General features: G+C 43.2%; 2 protein-coding genes across 3 annotated transcripts in view; one reads left to right on the forward strand and one right to left on the reverse strand.

Annotated features, from left to right (window-relative positions):
* The window catches only part of LOC110494816 (ceramide synthase 5), a 54,821-nt gene extending 47,869 nt beyond the window's left edge, over positions 1-6,952 (forward strand). For both annotated transcript variants that reach the window (XM_036950921.2, XM_090206485.1), the window contains one exon: positions 3,601-6,952. In XM_036950921.2, coding sequence (XP_036806816.1) covers positions 3,601-3,789 — 189 coding nt within the window. In that variant the 3' untranslated portion in view covers positions 3,790-6,952. The remainder of the gene's footprint in view (positions 1-3,600) is intronic.
* A 1,137-nt stretch (positions 6,953-8,089) lies between these two features.
* Positions 8,090-20,242, reverse strand: LOC110493297 (keratin, type II cytoskeletal 8-like). Its single transcript, XM_036950920.2, has 9 exons — positions 19,730-20,242; positions 15,554-15,762; positions 15,114-15,174; positions 14,396-14,491; positions 13,166-13,330; positions 12,130-12,255; positions 10,543-10,763; positions 8,969-9,015; positions 8,090-8,437 (listed from the first exon to the last, which is right to left on the reverse strand). The coding sequence occupies exons 1-9, from the start codon at positions 19,997-19,999 to the stop codon at positions 8,328-8,330; spliced, it is 1,305 nt and encodes a 434-aa protein (XP_036806815.2). The 5' UTR covers positions 20,000-20,242; the 3' UTR covers positions 8,090-8,327.
* Between the last annotated feature and the right edge of the window lie 3,276 nt (positions 20,243-23,518).

Here is a 23,518-nt window from a genome sequence, read left to right on the forward strand (position 1 = left end):
GTTAACATGGTCAGAGGAAAGGTGAGTGGGATTGATGTAGGACAGCTCTGACTCAAGGTTAGGGATTAAACTCTGCGTTCTAGTCAGTCTGTATGAGGACAAGGCCTGTATTCAGACAGCGTCTCAGAGTAGAAGTGCTGATCTAGGATCAGGTCCTTCCTGTCTACTTCATCTTATTGATTATGATCGAAAAGACAAATCGGATTCTATATCAGCAATGTTACTCTGAGAATGTTGTGAATACAGGGCCAGACTTGAGACATTCCATTATGTCAGACCTCAGGCTATAGTTATGACATTCCATTGTCAGACCTCAGGCTATAGTTATGACATTCCATTGTCAGACCTCAGGCTATAGTTATGACATTCCATTATGTCAGACCTCAGGCTATAGTTATGACATTCCATTGTCAGACCTCAGGCTATAGTTATGACATTCCATTATGTCAGACCTCAGTTAGTTATGACATTCCATTATGTCAGACCTCAGTTAGTTATGACATTCCATTATGTCAGACCTCAGGCTGTAGTTATGACATTCCATTATCAGACCTCAGGCTATAGTTATGACATTCCATTATGTCAGACCTCAGGCTATAGTTATGACATTCCATTATGTCAGACCTCAGGCTATAGTTATGACATTCCATTATGTCAGACCTCAGGCTATAGTTATGACATTCCATTATGTCAGACCTCAGGCTATAGTTATGACATTCCATTATGTCAGACCTCAGGCTGTAGTTATGACATTCCATTATGTCAGACCTCAGGCTATAGTTATGACATTCCATTATGTCAGACCTCGGGCTATAGTTATGACATTCCATTATCAGACCTCAGGCTATAGTTATGACATTCCATTATCAGACCTCAGGCTATAGTTATGACATTCCATTATGTCAGACCTCAGGCTATAGTTATGACATTCCATTATGTCAGACCTCAGGCTATAGTTATGACATTCCATTATGTCAGACCTCAGGCTATAGTTATGACATTCCATTATGTCAGACCTCAGGCTATAGTTATGACATTCCATTATGTCAGACCTCGGGCTATAGTTATGACATTCCATTATGTCAGACCTCAGGCTATAGTTATGACATTCCATTATGTCAGACCTCAGGCTATAGTTATGACATTCCATTATGTCAGACCTCAGGCTATAGTTATGACATTCCATTATGTCAGACCTCAGGCTATAGTTATGACATTCCATTATCAGACCTCAGGCTATAGTTATGACATTCCATTATGTCAGACCTCAGGCTATAGTTATGACATTCCATTATGTCAGACCTCAGGCTATAGTTATGACATTCCATTATGTCAGACCTCAGGCTATAGTTATGACATTCCATTATGTCAGACCTCAGGCTATAGTTAATGACATTCCATTATGTCAGATCTCAGGCTATAGTTAATGACATTCCATTATGTCAGACCTCGGGCTATAGTTAATGACATTCCATTATGTCAGATCTCAGGCTATAGTTATGACATTCCATTATGTCAGACCTCAGGCTATAGTTATGACATTCCATTCTGTCAGACCTCAGGCTATAGTTAATGACATTCCATTATGTCAGATCTCAGGCTATAGTTATGACATTCCATTATGTCAGACCTCAGGCTATAGTTAATGACATTCCATTATGTCAGATCTCAGGCTATAGTTATGACATTCCATTATGTCAGACCTCAGGCTATAGTTATGACATTCCATTATGTCAGACCTCAGGCTATAGTTATGACATTCCATTATGTCAGACCTCAGGCTATAGTTAATGACATTCCATTATGTCAGATCTCAGGCTATAGTTAATGACATTCCATTATGTCAGACCTCAGGCTATAGTTATGACATTCCATTATGTCAGACCTCAGGCTATAGTTAATGACATTCCATTATGTCAGATCTCAGGCTATAGTTAATGACATTCCATTATGTCAGACCTCGGGCTATAGTTAATGACATTCCATTATGTCAGATCTCAGGCTATAGTTAATGACATTCCATTATGTCAGACCTCAGGCTATAGTTATGACATTCCATTATGTCAGACCTCGGGCTATAGTTAATGACATTCCATTATGTCAGATCTCAGGCTATAGTTAATGACATTCCATTATGTCAGATCTCAGGCTATAGTTAATGACATTCCATTATGTCAGACCTCGGGCTATAGTTAATGACATTCCATTATGTCAGATCTCAGGCTATAGTTAATGACATTCCATTATGTCAGATCTCAGGCTATAGTTAATGACATTCCATTATGTCAGACCTCAGGCTATAGTTATGACATTCCATTATCAGACCTCAGGCTATAGTTATGACATTCCATTATCAGACCTCAGGCTATAGTTATGACATTCCATTATCAGACCTCAGTTAGTTATGACATTCCATTATCAGACCTCAGGCTATAGTTATGACATTCCATTATGTCAGACCTCAGGCTATAGTTATGACATTCCATTATGTCAGACCTCGGGCTATAGTTATGACATTCCATTATGTCAGACCTCGGGCTATAGTTAATGCTATGAGTGTGGAAGCTATAGGTAACATTTCATCTGTGTTTGTTCATTGCTTTCTTCCTCTTCATGTTTTGAATCGCTGTCCTTCTCTCTGCAGGTGGTTTGTTTCCTCTCTTGGGTGCAGGGTCCCGTCTCTCCATCTGTCTCCTCAGTCCTTATTCTCCACTCCACTTGTCCTTGCTTTACTGTCTAACTACGATTTAAGATCCGTCTATTGGTCAATTGCACACAAGGTCCAACCGAAATTTGACTTCCACTTTTAACCCAACCCCTCTGAAAGACATACATATACAGGTTTTTGGGGAGAGGTGCGGGGAGCTGTTGTTATTGGGGGGGGTTAAGTGCCTTGCTCAAGTGCACAGCTGCAGGAAATAGCATCCGGTTTGTCAGCTCACTTCCCACCAGATTGACAACAACTTTCTCTGCTCTGCTTTTTGCAGTCTCGTATCATTCACTTCACTCTTATGCCAATGTCATTTTTGTTCATGTGGTTGTGGCTTTATGCATATGAGCCAGATGGGCTCGTCAGATTTTTTTATGCTCCTTTAAACTGCCATCTTGTGGCACTTGCGAGCATGTGCAGCTTTTGGAGTCAGAATTCATTAAGGGAAGTCTGATCAAATATTTTTTGTTGTTGTTGACCAGAAATAATTTATATATGAAGATATTCTAATGTTATTTATGTATTTGTAAATAACCTATGAATATTAAGTGCCTCAATCATTTTTAAGATCTGGTAACATGTTTCCAGGCTGTCGAGCTAAATGTCTACGGAGTTCAATTGTGATGCGTCTGTCAGAGTGTTCTGCCAACCACATAGTCGCCATCAGCCGATACTTGTACAAAATGTCCATTCCTTAATGTAACCGGTTTGTCCCGTGTAACTGCGTTCTATTCTTTGGGTGCTAATATTCATAGTTTTTTTTATTTTTATATAAAAACGTCATTCTATATGACGTCTGTCGGAAAAAACGTGCACTACTACCGGATACTTCTGGAAATATCCATTGTGTCACTTTGGATTGTAACATTGTATTTCTGTCTGTCCGACAGGTTTCTAAGGATGACCGCAGTGATGTCGAGAGCAGCTCAGAGGAGGAGGTGGACACCAACGGAGCCAATAACAAGGGGGTTAAAATGGCCTTCTCTCCTAAGGTAGAGAACGGTACCAACGGCCACGCCGTCGCCACTATAACCTGGCCACAACAGATACGCAGCAGCAGCAGCAGCAGTAGTTGGTGACACGAGAAAAGAGGAGTCCGCTTTCTGATTCCCAGTATAGGGCTGACCACGGGGGTCCAGTATGTCTGGCCTGGTTACACTGGGCAGCCACTAGTTGTCGGAACTGTGCTGGAAAGGACCATGTCGAAAAGAGAAGGAAAATATCAGCGCCAACACAGTACTGTTCAGGTCGGCCCTATAGTGAGAATCAGGTATATCTGAGCCAGCACAGTACTGTTCAGGTCGGCCCTATAGTGAGAATCAGGCATATCTGAGCCAGCACAGTACTGTTCAGGTCGGCCCTATAGTGAGAATCAGGCATATCTGAGCCAACACAGTACTATTCGGGTCGACCCTATAGTGAGAATCAGGCATATCTGAGCCAACACAGTACTGTTCAGGTCGACCCTATAGTGAGATTCGGGCATATCTGAGCCAGCACAGTACTGTTCAGGTCGGCCCTATAGTGAGATTCAGGCATATCTGAGCCAGCACAGTACTATTCGGGTCGACCCTATAGTGAGATTCAGGCATATCTGAGCCAGCACAGTACTGTTCAGGTCGGCCCTATAGTGAGAATCAGGCATATCTGAGCCAACACAGTACTGTTCAGGTCGGCCCTATAGTGAGAATCAGGCATATCTGAGCCAGCACAGTACTGTTCAGGTCGGCCCTATAGTGAGAATCAGGCATATCTGAGCCAGCACAGTACTGTTCAGGTCGGCCCTATAGTGAGATTCAGGCATATCTGAGCCAGCACAGTACTGTTCAGGTCGGCCCTATAGTGAGAATCAGGCATATCTGAGCCTGCACAGTACTGTTCAGGTCGGCCCTATAGTGAGAATCAGGCATATCTGAGCCAACGCAGTACTGTTCAGGTCGGCCCTATAGTGAGAATGTCTGTGAGACCTTTCCACTACTAGTTCATCCTATCCTACTCTACATCTCGAAGTGCTTTTCCTCTCATCCAGTTCCCTGGACGTTTGAAGTCCGTTTCTTCATTCAACTCTGACTCTTAGTTATACTGTACTGCACTGACATTGATCGGTGACTATGACAACAGACGATGGATGAATAGACAGACACCACCGTGACCCATAGAATCAAGACGGATTACATTTAACTGATTTAAAACTTGTGTCAAGTGAATGGGCCTGTAGCTATTTTAATTCCATTGTGTCCATAGAATGGGGTCTGACTGTATTTTCATTCCATTGTGTCCATAGAATGGGGTCTGACTGTATTTTCATTCCATTGTGTTCATAGAATGGGGTCTGACTGTATTTTAATTCCATTGTGTCCATAGAATGGGGTCTGACTGTATTTTCATTCCATTGTGTCCATAGAATGGGGTCTGACTGTATTTTCCATTCCATTGTGTCCATAGAATGGGGTCTGACTCTATTTTAATTCCATTGTGTTCATAGAATGGGGTCTGACTCTATTTTCATTCCATTGTGTTCATAGAATGGGGTCTGACTGTATTTTAATTCCATTGTGTCCATAGAATGGGGTCTGACTGTATTTTCATTCCATTGTCCATAGAATGGGGTCTGACTCTATTTTAATTCCATTGTGTCCATAGAATGGGGTCTGACTCTATTTTAATTCCATTGTGTCCATAGAATGGGGTCTGACTCTATTTTAATTCCATTGTGTCAATAGAATGGGGTCTGACTCTATTTTAATTCCATTGTGTCAATAGAATGGGGTCTGACTGTATTTTAATTCCATTGTGTCCATAGAATGGGGTCTGACTCTATTTTAATTCCATTGTGTCCATAGAATGGGGTCTGACTCTATTTTAATTCCATTGTGTCCATAGAATGGGGTCTGACTCTATTTTAATTCCATTGTGTCAATAGAATGGGGTCTGACTGTATTTTAATTCCATTGTGTCCATAGAATGGGGTCTGACTCTATTTTAATTCCATTGTGTCAATAGAATGGGGTCTGACTGTATTTTAATTCCATTGTGTCCATAGAATGGGGTCTGACTCTATTTTCATTCCATTGTGTCCATAGAATGGGGTCTGACTGTATTTTCATTCCATTGTGTCCATAGAATGGGGTCTGACTCTATTTTCATTCCATTGTGTCCATAGAATGGGGTCTGACTGTATTTTAATTCCATTGTGTCCATAGAATGGGGTCTGACTCTATTTTAATTCCATTTTGTCCATAGAATGGGGTCTGACTCTATTTTAATTCCATTGTGTCCATAGAATGGGGTCTGACTGTATTTTCATTCCATTGTGTCCATAGAATGGGGTCTGACTCTATTTTAATTACATTGTGTCCATAGAATGGGGTCTGACTGTATTTTAATTCCATTGTGTCCATAGAATGGGGGTCTGACTCTATTTTAATTACATTGTGTCCATAGAATGGGGTCTGACTGTATTTTAATTCCATTTTGTCCATAGAATGGGGGTCTGACTCTATTTTAATTACATTGTGTCCATAGAATGGGGTCTGACTCTATTTTAATTCCATTGTGTCCATAGAATGGGGTCTGACTCTATTTTAATTACATTGTGTCCATAGAATGGGGTCTGACTCTATTTTAATTCCATTGTGTCCATAGAATGGGGTCTGACTGTATTTTAATTCCATTGTGTCCATAGAATGGGGTCTGACTGTATTTTAATTCCATTGTGTCCATAGAATGGGGTCTGACTCTATTTTAATTCCATTGTGTCCATAGAATGGGGTCTGACTCTATTTTAATTCCATTGTGTCCATAGAATGGGGTCTGACTCTATTTTAATTCCATTGTGTCCATAGAATGGGGTCTGACTCTATTTTAATTCCATTGTGTCCATAGAATGGGGTCTGACTCTATTTTAATTCCATTGTGTCCATAGAATGGGGTCTGACTCTATTTTAATTCCATTGTGTCCATAGAATGGGGTCTGACTGTATTTTCATTCCATTGTGTCCATAGAATGGGGTCTGACTCTATTTTAATTCCATTGTGTCCATAGAATGGGGTCTGACTCTATTTTCATTCCATTGTGTCCATAGAATGGGGTCTGACTGTTTAAATTTTTATTCCAATTTTTAATATAATGCAGCAGTTTGTTGGGGAGGATGTTCTCTCCCTGTTTTGTCAGTTGAACTAAAGTTATTACTGTATATATATATTTTTTTTAAAGAAATAAAAAAATAAATGTTTGTGAAAGATATGTTTTTATTCATATTAACGGTTGTAAAATGACAATACCCCACCACCCAAACCGTGCTTCAGTGTATCCCAAGAAATGAAATATGACATATGATAGGAGAGGAGAGGGATTTTACACTTAACTTTATTTAATGACAATTTAGGCATTTAATAACTTATCCAGTAGAGTTTATAAAGATCTTCTCTGTGGTGGTATCTTCTGTGTGCTAAAGGGTCAAGTCCCAGGACCATGAGGAGAAAGAGACTGAAGACATTCTCATTCTTTGACTACACAAAACAGTTGATCACACGATCAATACCCAAATATTATCATTGTGAAGTCTATTGAGAGGAATAGAAATGTCCATGAGTTTGTGGACAAACGATCCAGGCCTCTATGGACTGAGGGCCTCTACTTCCTGTTTTTTCTGCCGCGACCTGCAGCTCTTTCTGCTTGTTCATGTAGCGGTATCCCCGCATGGTGCACAGGTATCCCCCGTAGAGTGTCAATAGCATCATCGAGGCAGAAACCCCCCCCCCCGTGTCCGAAGTCGGTTAGGCGTTTGCGGTGGTCGACATGGTGATGGTGTTTCTGGCGGAACCGGAGCAGGTTCTCCAGGAACGTCACAACGACCAGTACTAGCTACATGAATCTCATCGATTAGCATTAGCTAAAGATGTTTTTTTTGCAAGAAAATACTTGGGTCATGGAAGTAGATGGGGAATTTTTTCAAATATAAAGTCATTCGTGGTAGCCATTAAACACGCCAAAGAGCTGATGCAATTAAAGAACCGTAGAGAAAAAGGGAGATGATGAGCAAGCTTGACAGTTTTCTAAAGAAAGATCATCTATCTGAAGAAGAGGAGTTTGTTTATGTAATGAATTCTAAACTTTAACAGAACTCTCTCAGTAAGTTCAGTAGAAAATCACCTCTATTAGCCCTGTCTACAGCATGCACCTGTGACACAGGAAGTAGATAGCCAAACCCAGTTGGTGGTGTCCTGTTTCCTGACCCCATAAGAACCATTATCTCGCTGCATGAGGACGATGCTGTTATTAGTCTGCTGTCTCACTACAATGGGTTTTGACCTCTATTCCAGCTGTTGCATAGCAGTCTGTATGTGCCAAATAAGACAAACGGTTTCTCAAAAAAACATATTTTTATATACTGATACATATCTTTTTTATTTTCTTTACAGTAAGAACAACCAAATGTTTATGTTCCTCTAGCTACAAACACAAATCTATCATGTCATGATCTTATGCTATTCTCTCGTGCTCTTTACAGAATGTAGATTGACACAAATAATCCAGAAAGTTGCTATAGATCTGTTATAAACTCTTATATAATGGTTCTTCACCCTCAGCCAGAAGGATCCGACAGGTTTTTTTTTAATGAGAGCTGAATCTGGAGCTGTCTTTTTGTTCAGTTGTTTTAATCAGCAGCTTCGGTGTAGGGGAGATGGAGCTGCTGTTGTATCCATTACTGGAACTCTTAGAACCTGGACAGAACGACAGAACACAACAGAGGCAGTCTATTGGTTAGAATCTGGACAGAACACAACAGAGGCAGTCTATTGGTTAGAACCTGGACAGAACGACAGAACACAACAGAGGCAGTCTATTGGTTAGAACCTGGACAGAACACAACAGAGGCAGTCTATTGGTTAGAACCTGGACAGAACGACAGAACACAACAGCGGCAGTCTATTGGTTAGAACCTGGACAGAACGACAGAACACAACAGCGGCAGTCTATTGGTTAGAACCTGGACAGAACGACAGAACACAACAGCGGCAGTCTATTGGTTAGAACCTGGACAGAACGACAGAACACAACAGCGGCAGTCTATTGGTTAGAACCTGGACTGAACGACAGAACACAACAGCGGCAGTCTATTGGTTAGAGCCCTAAAATCTGATCTTGTGTGTGAACAATACAGCATTTAGTGTCATTCGAGTCAATGGATAACATTAAATAGAGTACATTCACTGATGAAATTCTTTCAGTAGTACATACAGTATACTACTTACTGTAGTTGGACACTGACTGGATGTTGAGAATAGATTGATGTCCAATCCTGAGAGAAAAATAGATACAAGTGTGCTGCTTCAGTTTGGGAAAATATTGCAGATAATACTTTTCACACATTGTTCGGTCCTTGTTTAGAACCTCAACCTATAGACACCACACATACTGTATAATGTGTGTCTATAATAATAACTGTCCTCCTCTCCCTTCATACCTGTTCTCTCCCTCCATACCTGTCCTCTCCCTTCATACCTGTCCTCTCCCTTCATACCTGTCCTCTCCCTCCATACCTGTCCACTCCCTCCATACCTGTCCTCCTCTCCCTCCATACCTGTCCTCCTCTCCCTCCATACCTGTCCACTCCCTCCATACCTGTCCTCCTCTCCCTCCATACCTGTCCTCTCCTTTATTAACTGTCCTCCTCTCCCTCCATACCTGTCCACTCCCTCCATACCTGTCCTCCTCTCCCTCCATACCTGTCCTCCTCTCCCTCCATACCTGTCCACTCCCTCCATACCTGTCCTCCTCTCCCTCCATACCTGTCCTCTCCTTTATTAACTGTCCTCCTCTCCCTCCATACCTGTCCACTCCCTCCATACCTGTCCTCCTCTCCCTCCATACCTGTCCTCCTCTCCCTCCATACCTGTCCTCCTCTCCCTCCATACCTGTCCTCCTCTCCCTCCATACCTGTCCACTCCCTCCATACCTGTCCTCCTCTCCCTCCATACCTGTCCTCTCCTTTATTAACTGTCCTCCTCTCCCTCCATACCTGTCCTCTCCCTCCATACCTGTCCTCCTCTCCCTTCATACCTGTCCTCCTCTCCCTCCATACCTGTCCTCCTCTCCCTCCATACCTGTCCTCTCCTTTATTAACTGTCCTCCCCCTTCATACCTGTCCTCCTCTCCCTCTACACCTGTTCTCTCCCTTCATACCTGTCCACTCCCTCCATACCTGTCCTCCTCTCCCTCCATACCTGTCCTCTCCTTTATTAACTGTCCTCCCCCTTCATACCTGTCCTCCTCTCCCTCTACACCTGTTCTCTCCCTCCATACCTGTCCTCCCCCTTCATACCTGTCCTCCTCTCCCTCCATACCTGTCCTCCTCTCCCTCCATACCTGTCCTCTCCCTCCATACCTGTCCTCCCCCTTCATACCTGTCCTCCTCTCCCTCCATACCTGTCCTCCCCCTTCATACCTGTCCTCCTCTCCCTCCATACCTGTCCTCCCCCTTCATACCTGTCCTCCTCTCCCTCCATACCTGTCCTCCCCCTTCATACCTGTCCTCCTCTCCCTCCATACCTGTCCTCCTCTCCCTCCATACCTGTCCTCTCCCTTAATAACTGTCCTCCCCCTTCATACCTGTCCTCCTCTCCCTCTACACCTGTTCTCTCCCTCCATACCTGTCCTCCCCCTTCATACCTGTCCTCCTCTCCCTCCATACCTACCCCCCCATACCTGTCCTCTCCCTCCAACCTGTCCTCATCCCCCTCCATACCTGTCCTCCTCTCCCTCCCTCCATACCCCCCCCCCCCCAATACCTGCCCTCTCCCTCCATACCTGTCCTCCCCCTCCATACCTGTCCTCCTCTCCCTCCAGTAATTTTCTGTAGGTGGCTATCTCTATGTCCAGAGCCAGCTTGACGTTCATCAGGTCCTGGTACTCTCTGAGCTGTCTGGCCATGTCCTGCTTGGCCCTCTGCAGAGCATCCTCCAGATCTCTGATCCTGGACTTAGCCTCCTTCACAGCCAGCTCCCCGCGGCCCTCAGCCTCGGCTATCTGGTCCTCCAGGTTGGCTCGCTACATTATAGATATGTATAGTTAGAGTTAGGTTAGGTTAGAGACTTCGCCACTTCCACAGACAGCTCCCCCCCGGCCTCTCAGCCTCGGCTATCTGGTTCACCAGGTTGGCACGCCATGTGACGTCAACACCAGGGTTACGGCTGCATTAAGTCCATGGCAGTACTTGCTTACCTCTCTGGGATATGCGGGATGGTAGCGTCCCACCTGGCCAAAAGCCAGTGAAAATGCAGTGCGCCAAATTCAAATAAATCAAATTTGCATGAAATTACACATGCAAGATAGCAAATTAAAGCTACACTTGTTGTGAATCCAGCCAACATGTCAGATTTCAAAAAGGCTTTTCGGCGAAAGCAAACGATGCTATTATCTGAGGATAGCGCCATAGTAAACAAAGAGAGAGAAGCATATTTCAACCCTGCAGGCGCGACACAAAACGCAGAAATAAAAATATAATTCATGCCTTATCTTTGACGAGCTTCTTTTGTTGGCACTCCAATATGTCCCATAAACATCACAAATGGTCCTTTTGTTCGATTAATTCCATCAATATATGTCCAAAATGTCCATTTATTTGGCGCGTTTGATCCAGAAAAACACCGGTTCCAACCGGTGACTACAAAATAGCTCAAAAGTTACCTGTAAACTTTGCCAAAACATTTCAAACTACTTTTGTAATACAACTTTAGGTATTTTTTCACATAAATAATCAATACATTTGAAGACGGGATGATCTGTGTTCAATACAGGAGGAAAACAAACTGACGCTAGCTTCACGCGCCTCTAACTAACAGTACACTACAAGTTACCCTCGTTCAATATGGCCGTACTACTTCATTACACAAAGGAATAACCTCAACCAATTTCTAAAGACTGTTGACATCCAGTGGAAGCGATTGGAACTGCAAGAAGGTCCCTTAGAAATCGAGATTCCCAAATGAAAACCTATTGAAAAGAGAGTGACCTCAAAAAACTAATCAGAATGGTTTGTCCTTGGGGTTTCGCCTGCTAAATAAGTTCTGTTATACTCACAGACATGATTCAAACAGTTTTAGAAACTTCAGAGTGTTTTCTATCCAAATATACTAATAAAATGCATATCTTATCTTCTGGAGATCAGTAGCACGCCGTTGAATTTGGGCATGCATTTCATCCGGATGTGAAAATACTGCCCCCTGTCAAGCCTCATCACACCGAATGGCATATATACGGCCTTCGCGGCAACACTCTATGGCATAACTTCTGAATCTTTTATCCCAGGAAGTAGATCCCATCCAACAGGGTGCTGCATCTATTGTTTGATATTACCGTGCCTCAAAACGGTCCGAACCATAAGTGAACTGAGTTGAAGAAGTGAGCAAACTACCAGTCTTTTGACAGCTTCCATCTCACTCTGCAGACGGCCGATCAAGCGGTTGATTTCTGCTATCTCTCCCTTGGTGTTCCTCAGCTCGTCTCCGTACTGCATGGCCTGGGCGGCCATCTGGTTGAACTGAGGGAAAAGAACACGATGCATTACTTAAAGGTCCTGAGACCACTTCTCTTGTAGCCTGGCAACCAGTCTGTTTAGCTATCATTCCACTCTTTGGTCTAGCCTGGCAACCAGTCTGTTTAGCTAACATTCCATTCCTTGGTCTAGCCTGGCTACCAGTCTGTTTAGCTGTCATTCCACTCCTTGGTCTAGCCTGGCTACCAGTCTGTTTAGCTAACATTCCACTCCTTGTTCTAGCCTGGCTACCAGTCTGTTTAGCTAACATTCCACTCCTTGGTCTAGCCTGGCTACCAGTCTGTTTAGCTAACATTCCACTCCTTGGTCTAGCCTGGCTACCAGTCTGTTTAGCTGTCATTCCACTCCTTGGTCTAGCCTGGCTACCAGTCTGTTTAGCTAACATTCCACTCCTTGGTCTAGCCTGGCTACCAGTCTGTTTAGCTAACATTCCACTCCTTGGTCTAGCCTGGCTACCAGTCTGTTTAGCTAACATTCCACTCATTGGTCTAGCCTGGCAACCAGTCTGTTTAGCTAACATTCCACTCCTTGGTCTAGCCTGGCAAGCAGTCTGTTTAGCTAACATTCCACTCCTTGGTCTAGCCTGGCAACCAGTCTGTTTAGCTATCATTCCACTCCTTGGTCTAGCCAGGCTACCAGTCTGTTTAGCTATCATTCCACTCCTTGGTCTAGCCTGGCTGAATGGTTCCAGCAACTATGGCTCAGTAGTATATTGTATTGTATTTTAAGATATTGTAATGTATTGTATTGTAATATATTGTATTGTTATATATTGTATTGTATTTTAAGATATTGTAATGTATTGTATTGTAATATAATATTGATTTCAATGTAGTAAGACAAAAAAATCCTCTTTTTAACCACTTAAATCCTAGAATAGTCAACTGTTGTTCACCTTGGATTTGTACCACGTCTCAGCCTCCTCTCGGCTTTTGGTAGCAATGTCTTCGTACTGAGCCTTGACGTCAGCCACTATCTGGTCCATGTTGAGGTCTCGACTGTTGTCCATCTGCACCACCACAGAGGTGTCCCTGATGCTGGCCTGCAGCTCACGCAGCTCCTGGGTGGAAACAAACATTCTAACAGTACAGTGTGTTCATACATGTCTTTGTATGTGATCGTTTTTTATTTATTTATTTTATTTTACCTTTATTTAACCTGGCAAGTCAGTTAAAAACAAATTCTTATTTTCAATGACGGCCTAGGAATAGTGGGTTAACTAACTGCCTGTTCAGGGGCAGACTGACAAATTTGTACCTTGTCAGCTCAGGGGGTTTGAACTTGCAACCTTCCGGTTACTAGTCAAACGCTCAAACCACTAGGCTACCCTGCCGCCCCATGTCGGATTTGAACCTACAACCTTTCACCAACTGCCTGCGCCATACAGGGCTACTTGTGTATTGTATTGTAATATATTGTAATGTAATATATTGTATTGTATTGTACTATATTGTTTGGTGATATTTTGTATTGTAATATATTGTATTGTATTGTAATATATTGTATTGTAATCTATTATATTGCATTGTATTGTAATATATTATATTATATTGTAATATATTGTATTGTAATATATTATATTATATTGTAATATATTGTATTGTAATATTTTGTATTGTAATATATTATATTGTAATATATTATATTGTATTGTAATATATTGTATTGTATTGTAATATATTGTATTGTAATATAGTATTGCCTTGTAATGTATTGTAATGTATTGTATTGTATAATATTGTATTGTATTTTAAGATATTGTAATGTATTATATTGTAATATATTGTAATGTATTGTATTGTAATATATTGTGTTGTATTGTAATATATTGTATTGGAAGATATTGTATTGTAATATACTGTATTGTATTGTAATGTATTGTAATATATTGTATTGTAATGTATTGTAATGTAATGTAATGTATTGTATTGTAATGTATTGTAATATATTGTAATGTATTGTAATGTATTGCATTGTAATATATTGTATTGTGTTAAATTGTAAAATATTGTATTGTATTGTAATATATTGTAATGTATTGTAATATATTGTATTGTGTTAAATTGTAATATATTGTAATGTATTGTAATATATTGTAATACAGTAAATACAGTAATGACCTTACCTCCTCATAGATGGACCTGAGGAAGTTTATCTCATCAGTCAGAGCTCCTCCCTTGTTTTCCAGGTCTGCCTTCACCAGGTATGCTGAGTCCACATCCTGAAAGGACAACAAACTGTAGTTACTCGTAGGCTAGCGGTTAAGAGCATTGGGTCAGTAACCAAAAGGTCGCTAGTTTGAATCCCTGAGCCGACTAGGTGAAACATCTGCCGATGTGCCCTTGAGCGAGGCACTTAATCCAAATTGATCTGGATAAGAGCGTCTGCTAAATGACTCCAATGTAGCTACCACTGTTTGGCGAAACATACCAGGAACAATTTAGACGGATTGCGAAAGTTTCATTGCAAAGCTATTAGTTAGGTTGAAATTGTCTTTGATCGTGATTGGTTGAGATTTTCTCTGTCTCCCCTACAGACCGCACGCTCAGTTCTTGTTCAGTGGTGATATGATATCTTACGAGCTTAGCGTTTTTTCATCTCGTAGAAGGTGGGGTAGGTTTGCTCATACTAGCTATTGTTGTCTCTGCCTTGCTGTGTCTTTTCCCCTGCAGTGCTTGTTTAATAACTCACCCTCACTCCCATGGTGCTGCACTGTATCGCTGATTACAACATCAAGTTGTATGGTATAGTATGGTATTGTAGTCCAGAAGACATGTTGAACTTCAGAGACCGCACCATTAAAACACAAATCAGGTATCACTGAGGAACTGTGATGTTCTCACCTTTTTCAGGATCACAAATTCGTTCTCCAGATTATTTCTCTTGTTGATCTCATCTTCGTATCTAGGTAAGAAGAACAGGTGACCAGATATTGAATTAGGTCATGGAAGCAAGGTTCTGGCATACATCATTTAGGGTTTAATAAATAGGTTGGCTCTGTCTCAATTCCTGACAAATCTGTTTAAGGCTACTGAGACTTTTTGTGGTTGAAGTCCCCCACCAGCCCCTGCATGTTCCTCAGCCCTCCCTCCCTCCCTCCCTCCCTCCCTCCCTCCCTCCCTCCAGACAGACAGACAGACAGACAGACAGACAGACAGGCAGGCTCCTACTTGTGTTTGAAGTCCTCCACCAGACCTTGCATGTTCCTCAGCCCTCCAGACAGACAGACAGACAGACAGACAGACAGACAGACAGACAGACAGACAGACAGGCAGGCTCCTACTTGTGTTTGAAGTCCTCCACCAGACTTTGCATGTTCCTCAGCTCTCCGTCCAGCTTGGTCTTGTCGTTGTTCACCAGGTCCATCTGGCGGCGGAGGTTGGCCATGTAGGCCTCGAATAGCGGCTCGATGTTGGAGCGGCCCGTCTGCTTACCGTGCAGCAGATCAAACTTAGTCTCTAACATCTTGTTCTGCTGCTCCAGGAAACGCACCTAAAAGGGTGGAGAGAGAGAAAAGCCCGTAGCTGATGAAATAGTCACAACAGTCCAAGCATCAGGAAGCACCAGGAAGCATCAGGGAGCATCGGGAAGCACCAGGGAGCATCAGGAAGCATCACGAAGCATCAATAAGCACCGGGAAGCATCAGGAAGCATCGGGAAGCATCAGGAAGCATCAGGAAGCATTGGGAAGCATCGGGAAGAAGATGTTGAGTGTAGTCCACTATACATATACATTGTAGCAACTTTAATAGAGACCTTGGTACAAGACGTTGTCTTGGTTCTACACCCCTTGGTGTAATGGCTTAAGTCTGGACTGACAGTCGCAGGGACCTGGGTCCAAGTCCTGGTTGGACTAGCCACCTCAAATTGCTACAATATTTTTGTCTTGATATGTCATTGAGGCCCTTTACTTTCCAAACATGTTTTCTGCAGTAATGTATGGGCTTGGAGTGGTCTGTTTAATTAATAGACATTTGAAGCAATCAGAAGCAATCTGAAGCAATCTCCCAGACTATATTACAATGGACAACACTGTAGACAACAGTGCTTGCATGTTAAGTTAATTATTCTGGTTTTATTAACAGCTACAACTGACTGAGATCTCTCTAGGATCTATTTCAAGCCCAAGGTCTCAGTATTCTCTTCCCATTGTCTGTCTGCGATCAACACAAAAGCTCACCTTCCAAAAACACTTCAGGGCGTCTTCCGGTCTTGGATGATCACACCACGTCTGACCTGTTTTTTTTTATCAGGTTAGCACCGAGCTGAGAGAAATAGGACATGGGACTTTACATGTATTTGACCCATTTGACGTCTTAACATGTATTGGACTTGTCATTTGATGTCTTTAAATGGGCTTTGCATTCCAAGTGAATCACACCATTAGGGAATGATTTGTGTCAAAATATCTCAGGTCCAGGCTACCTTCTGAGAGGAATAGGAGCTTGTTATTACAGGAAACCCCAGAGCTGTAGAGCTGGTGATCCGTAGCGTAGAACAGGCACAAAGCCTCTATTGTGACTCTGTTACCCACTCCGTGAGAAAGGGGAATTGTAATGCAAGCTGAGTCGTGTATCAGTGACCACGGCTGTGAAAGAGCCGGTGACTTTGTTTTCATGGTTTAGCTCAAGTCAAACTGATATCCGCATTTCCATCGATCCAGAGCCCAATATGGCTGAGAGCTTTACACGACAAACACGTATTGTGCCGATGTTGTTTCCAGAGGCAGTTTGGAAATCGATAGTGAGTGTTGCACGGCGGTCCAGTTCTGTGAGCTTGTGTGACCTATCACTTCGCAAGCTGAGCCGTTGATGCTCCTAGACGTTTCCACTTTACAATAACAGCACTTACAGTTGACCGGGGCAGCTCTAGCAGGTCAGACATTTTACGAACCGACTTGTTGGAAAGGTGGCATCCTATGACGGTGCCAAGTTGAATGTCACTGGGCTCTTCAGTAAAGACCATTCTACTGCCAATGTTTGTCTATGGAGATTGCATGGCTGTGTGCTTGATTTTATACACCTGTCAGCAACGTGTGTGGCTGAAATAGCCAAATCCACTAATTTGAAGGGGTGTCCACATACTTTTGTATATATATATATATATATATATATTAAACAGGTTTACTGCTGTGTGGCACCCCCAATTCTCATAAAAATACTGCTGGTGTACATTTGCATTTCAGACCCAATTTACATACCTACAACATCTGCACCTGTGCTTGAACCCAATTAGTCAACTAAGCCATGTCTAAATGTGCCAAAGACTGAATACTTATAAACTGTAAGTCAGGTTTACCCCTGAATCTCAGCTCCAATACTCATACAAACCATCACTACCCTGAACCTCAGCTCCAGTACTCATACAAACCAGGACTACCCCTGTGACTGTCCCAATACTAATGTAAAGCAGATCTATGCCTGCATATCTCAGCCCATACGAACCAGGATTCCACCTTTGGCTATGTCCCAATACTCTGACAAACCAGGTCTACGCTCGTGCAAGAAATACTAAACAAACCTATTGACTTTAAATATTAATATTATTATAGAGTTATTACACTGATTCAGTTTATGGGGTCTATACATGGCCAATTATGGGTCTATACTGAATTAACACAATATGATGTTTTTACAGTCAAAATCACCATTTCAAACATACATCTAAAGGCTAATGGAGGAAGGATGTGTAAGATCATTTTGATCAAGTATATCCCATAACACAACTCAACTCCAATCTACTGAAAGCGTTGCTAATCTGCTGTTTTAAAAAAAAAATATTTCACCTTTATTTAACCAGGTAGGCTAGTTGAGAACACCTTTATTTAACCAGGTAGGCTAGTTGAGAACACCTTTATTTAACCAGGTAGGCTAGTTGAGAACACCTTTATTTAACCAGGTAGGCTAGTTGAGAACAAGTTCTCATTTGCAACTGCGACCTGGCGAATAAGGACTTCTGGTGTCAAATTTGTCTGTAAAAGTACACCTTGTAGAAATGTATGCTTGTGGTCTTGTGACCAGTTTCTGAAACATCTATGATTCATCATAGACAACTTAATAATGCATAATAAATAAATAAAATCCTCACTGTTGTGATCAATGGGATTGAATGGGTGATTGATGCAACGCATATGAAAACAGACACAGATGGCAAACACTGTTTGTTCTCCCTTTTCCAGGCTAGTTTGGCTAAAACCAAAACTAGCTTTCACTCCTTTTGTAGCTGCTTCAAAAGACAATAAATCAGTGCCATCTATGATGATAACTAGCTAGCTTGTTGTAGTAGGGGCTCCCGAGTGGTGATGATTAGCTTGTTGTAGTAGGGGCTCCCGAGTGGTGATGATTAGCTTGTTGTAGTAGGGGCTCCTGAGTGGGGATGATTAGCTTGTTGTAGTAGGGGCTCCTGAGTGGTGATGATTAGCTTGTTGTAGTAGGGGCTCCCGAGTGGTGATGATTAGCTTCTTGTAGTAGGGGCTCCCGAGTGGTGATGATTAGCTTGTTGTAGTAGGGGCTCCCGAGTGGTGATGATTAGCTTGTTGTAGTAGGGGCTCCTGAGTGGTGATGATTAGCTTGTTGTAGTAGGGGCTCCTGAGTGGTGATGATTAGCTTGTTGTAGTAGGGGCTCCCGAGTGGTGATGATTAGCTTGTTGTAGTAGTGGTTCCTGAGTGGGGATGATTAGCTTGTTGTAGTAGGGGCTCCCGAGTGGTGATGATTAGCTTGTTGTAGTAGGGGCTCCTGAGTGGGGATGATTAGCTTGTTGTAGTAGGGGCTCCCGAGTGGTGATGATTAGCTTGTTGTAGTAGGGGCTCCCGAGTGGTGATGATTAGCTTGTTGTAGTAGGGGCTCCTGAGTGGGGATGATTAGCTTGTTGTAGTAGGGGCTCCTGAGTGGTGATGATTAGCTTGTTGTAGTAGGGGCTCCCGAGTGGTGATGATTAGCTTGTTGTAGTAGGGGCTCCCGAGTGGTGATGATTAGCTTGTTGTAGTAGGGGCTCCCGAGTGATGATGATGATGTTATATGATGATAACTAGCTAGCTTGTTGTAGTAGGGGCTCCCGAGTGGTGATGATGATGTTATATGATGATAGCTAAAACCGAAGTAGCTTGTTGTACTAGGGGCTCCTGAGGGGCGCAGAGGTCTAAGGCACTGCATCTCAGTCCTAGAGGTGTCACTACAGACACCCTGGTTCGATTCCAGGCTGTATCACTCACAACCAGCCATGATTGGGAGTCCCATAGGGCGGCGCACAATTGGCCCAGCGTCGTCCGGGTTTGGGGAGTTTACGAGTTTGACCGTCATTGTAAATAAGAATTTGTTCTTAACTGACTTGCCTAGTTAAATAAAGGTAAACATTTTTTTTTTTTTATCCTTGAATGAATGTATTGGGCAAGCAATCAAAGCTGTATGCTAGTATAGACATTGGGATGTAACCTAATAATTCTCAGTGATGACTACATACCTTATCGATGAAGGATGCGAATCGGTTGTTGAGGCCCTTGATCTGCTCTTTCTCATGGATGCGCGTCACCTGTAGGTTGGGGTCGATCTCCAGGTTAAGGGGGGCCAGCAGGCTCCTGTTGACAGAGACTGAGTGGAAAGGACTGCTGTGGTGGCCGTTTGAGCCCCCCGCGTACAGAGAGCTGCTACCCAGAGACATGCCACCGAAGCCCCCGCTGTGTCTCCGCACAGAGCCACTGGAGCTGCTGATACGCTTGGACCTCAGGCTCATGGTGGAAGGGGAGATGGAGAGGTGGAGGGAGAGTCACAGACACAGACAGAGAGATGGAGAGGTGGAGGGAGAGTCACAGACGGAGAGGTGGAGGGAGGGTCACAGACAGAGAGATGGAGACGCGTGAGAATCACAGACAGAGAGATGGAGACGCGTGAGAATCACAGACGGAGACGAGTGAGAATTTAAATTATGCTGTAGAAGAGGACAGGACAGCAGCGGGGCTATCTGACCTCAGTGAGTTGTCTCAGGTGTTCTGCCCTCCTTATAAACTCCTCTTCCCCAGGGTGGGGGTGGTTATGTTATTCTCACTCTGCAGAACCAGTTAGACAACCCATTCAACTTTCTCCTCTTCGTGGCCCCACACTGCCTGTCTCGGTTCCTCCTCTCTCCCCCACCTCTCTCTCTCCCTCTCTCAATTTCAATTGAAAGGGCTTTATTGGTATGGGAAACATACATTTATATTGACAAAGCAAGTTAAATAGATAATAAACAAATGTGAAATAAAAAATGTACAGTAAACATTACAGAGAAATGTCAAATGTAATATGTTATACAGTGTTATATACAATTATACAATTATACAGTGTTATAATGATGTGCAAATAGTTAAAGTATACAAGGAAAAATAAATAAACATAAATATGGGTTGTATTTACAATGGTATTCACTGGGAACCCTCTCTCCCCCCCTCTTTCTCCCTCTCTATTTGCTCTCTCCCTCCCCTCTCTCTCTCTCTCTCTCCCCCTCTTTCTCCCTCTCTATTTTCTCTCTCCCTCCCCCCCTCTCTCTCTCCCCCTCTTTCTCCCTCTCTATTTTCTCTCTCCCTCCCCCCTCTCTCTCTCCCCCCCTCTTTCTCCCTCTCTATTCTCTCTCTCCCCCACTCTCTCCCTCCCCTCTCTCTCTCTCCCCCTCTTTCTCCCTCTCTATTTTCTCTCTCCCTCCCCTCTCTCTCCCTCTATATTTTCACTCTCTCTCATCCCTCTCTCTCTCCCCCCTCTTTCTCCCTCTCTATTTTCTCTCTCCCTCCCCCCTCTCTCTCTCCCCCCCTCTTTCTCCCTCTCTATTCTCTCTCTCCCCCACTCTCTCCCTCCCCTCTCTCTCTCTCCCCCTCTTTCTCCCTCTCTATTTTCTCTCTCCCTCCCCTCTCTCTCACTCTATATTTTCACTCTCTCTCATCCCTCTCTCTCTCCCCCCTCTTTCTCCCTCTCTATTTTCTCTCTCCCTCCCCTCTCTCTCTCTCTCCCTCTCCTCCCTCCTTCCAGCTGCGTAGCAAAATAGCACTTTTTTGTTTTGTTTAGCTATGACTCATTGATTACTTCTTAAGTTCACTATTTCTGGCTACAATAATTTCGGTTTTGTCATATAAACTAAGCATAAAAAGAAAAGTCCTCACTGTCAACTGCGTTTATTTTCAGCAAACTGAACATTTGTAAATATTTGTATGAACACAACAAGATTCAACAACTTAGACATAAACTGAACAAGTTCCACAGACATGTGACTAACAGAAATTTAATAATGTGTCCCTGAGGAGGGGGGGGGGGGTCAAAATCAAAAGTAACAGTCAGTATCTGATGTGGCCACCAGCTGCATTAAGTACTGCAGTGCATCTCCTCCTCATGGACTGCACCAGATTTGCCAGTTCTTGCTTTGAGATGTTACCCCACTCATCTACCAAGGCACCTGCAAGTTCCCGGACATTTCTGGGGGGAATGGCCCTAGCCCTCACCCTCCAACCCAACAGGTCCCAGACGCGCTCAATGGGATTGAGATCCGGGTTCTTCGCTGGTGTCACGATCGTCATAATGAGTGGACCAAGATGCAGCGTGGTATGGTTCCATCCTCTTTATTATGACGTGAAACTCAAAGAAAACAATAAATGCACAAAACAAAACGTGAAGCTGTTATAGTGCTAACAGGCAACTATACAAAGTCAAGATCCCACAAAACACAAAGGGGAAATGGCTGCCTAAATATGATCCCCAATCAGAGACAACGATAAACAGCTGCCTCTGATTGGGAACCATACCAGGCCAACATAGAAATATAATTACCTAGATGATCCACTCTAGTCACACCCCGACCTAACCAACATAGAAAAAAGCTCTCTATGGTCAGGGCGTGACAGATGGCCATGGCAGAACACTGACATTCCTGTCTTGCAGTTAATCATGCACAGAACGAGCAGTATGGCTGGTGGCATTGTCATGCTGGAGGGTCATGTCAGGATGAGCCTGCAGGAATGGTACCACATGAGGGAGGAGGATGTCTTCCCTGTAACGCACAGCGTTGAGATTGCCTGCAATAACAACAAGCTCAGTCCGATGATGCTGTGACACACCGCCCCAGACCATGACGGACCCTCCACCTCCAAATCGATCCCGCTCCAGAGTACAGGCCTCGGTGTAACGCTGATTCCTTCGCGATAAACGCGAATCCGACCATCACCCCTGGTGTGACAAAACCGCGACTCATCAATGAAGAGCACTTTTTGCCAGTCCTGTCTAGTCCAGCGACGGTGGGTTTGTGCCCATAGGCAACATTGTTGTTGGTGATGTCTGGTGAGGACCTGCCTTACAACAGGCCTACAAGCGCTCAGTCCAGCCACTCTCAGCCTATTGCGGACAGTCTGAGCACTGATGGAGGGATTGTGCGTTCCTGATATATCTCAGGCAGTTGTTGTTGCCATCCTGTACCTGACCCGCAGGTGTGATGTTCGGATGTACCGATCCTGTGCAGGTGTTGTTACACGTGGTCTGCCACTACGAGGACGATCAGCTGTCCATCCTGTCTCCCTGTAGTGCTGTCTTAGGCGTGTCACAGTAATGACATTGCAATTTATTGCCCTGGCCACAGATGTGTAGGGACCCTGGATATTTTTCTTTTGGTGTTTTTCAGAGTCAGTAGAAAGGCCTCTTTAGTGTCCTAAGTTTTCATAACTGTGACCTTCATTGCCTACCGTCTGTAAGCTGTTTGTGTCTTAACGACCGTTCCACAGGTGCATGTTCGTTAATTGTTTATGGTTCATTGAACAAGCATGGGAAACAGTGTTTAAACCCTTTACAATGAAGATCTGGGAAGTTATTTGGATTTTTACGAATGATCTTTGAAAGACAGGGTCCTGAAAAAGAGATGTTTATTTTTTTTTTTATATCTCATGAGTTTATATCTCATTATACAAGATATTAGAGCGGTGTCCAGATTGTCTTTCTGAGCTGAGTGTGTAAACAGGTCTGTTCTTTTGCGGACCGGCCCACAATTCCGTGGTAACTCCTTGGAGAAATGGTGTCATCTCTCTCCATCCTGCTGTGCAGTGTCTGCTGTAGTACATTACAGTACACTATATGCAGCACTGTCAACCACCAGAAGTGTGGTTAGAATACACTCACACACAGTTGTAAGCCCTGTAGCTGCATCAGTTTCACACTGTGTTGTTAGCCAGTTGATGTTTTTTTTGTGACCTATTTCTATGTTGAAAATATATTTTCTAATGAAGATGAACAGACAACTTGAATT

This window comes from Oncorhynchus mykiss, chromosome 17 (assembly GCF_057628025.1).
Source record: "Oncorhynchus mykiss isolate SJ-2025 chromosome 17, ASM5762802v1, whole genome shotgun sequence".
NCBI classification, from domain to species: domain Eukaryota; kingdom Metazoa; phylum Chordata; class Actinopteri; order Salmoniformes; family Salmonidae; genus Oncorhynchus; species Oncorhynchus mykiss.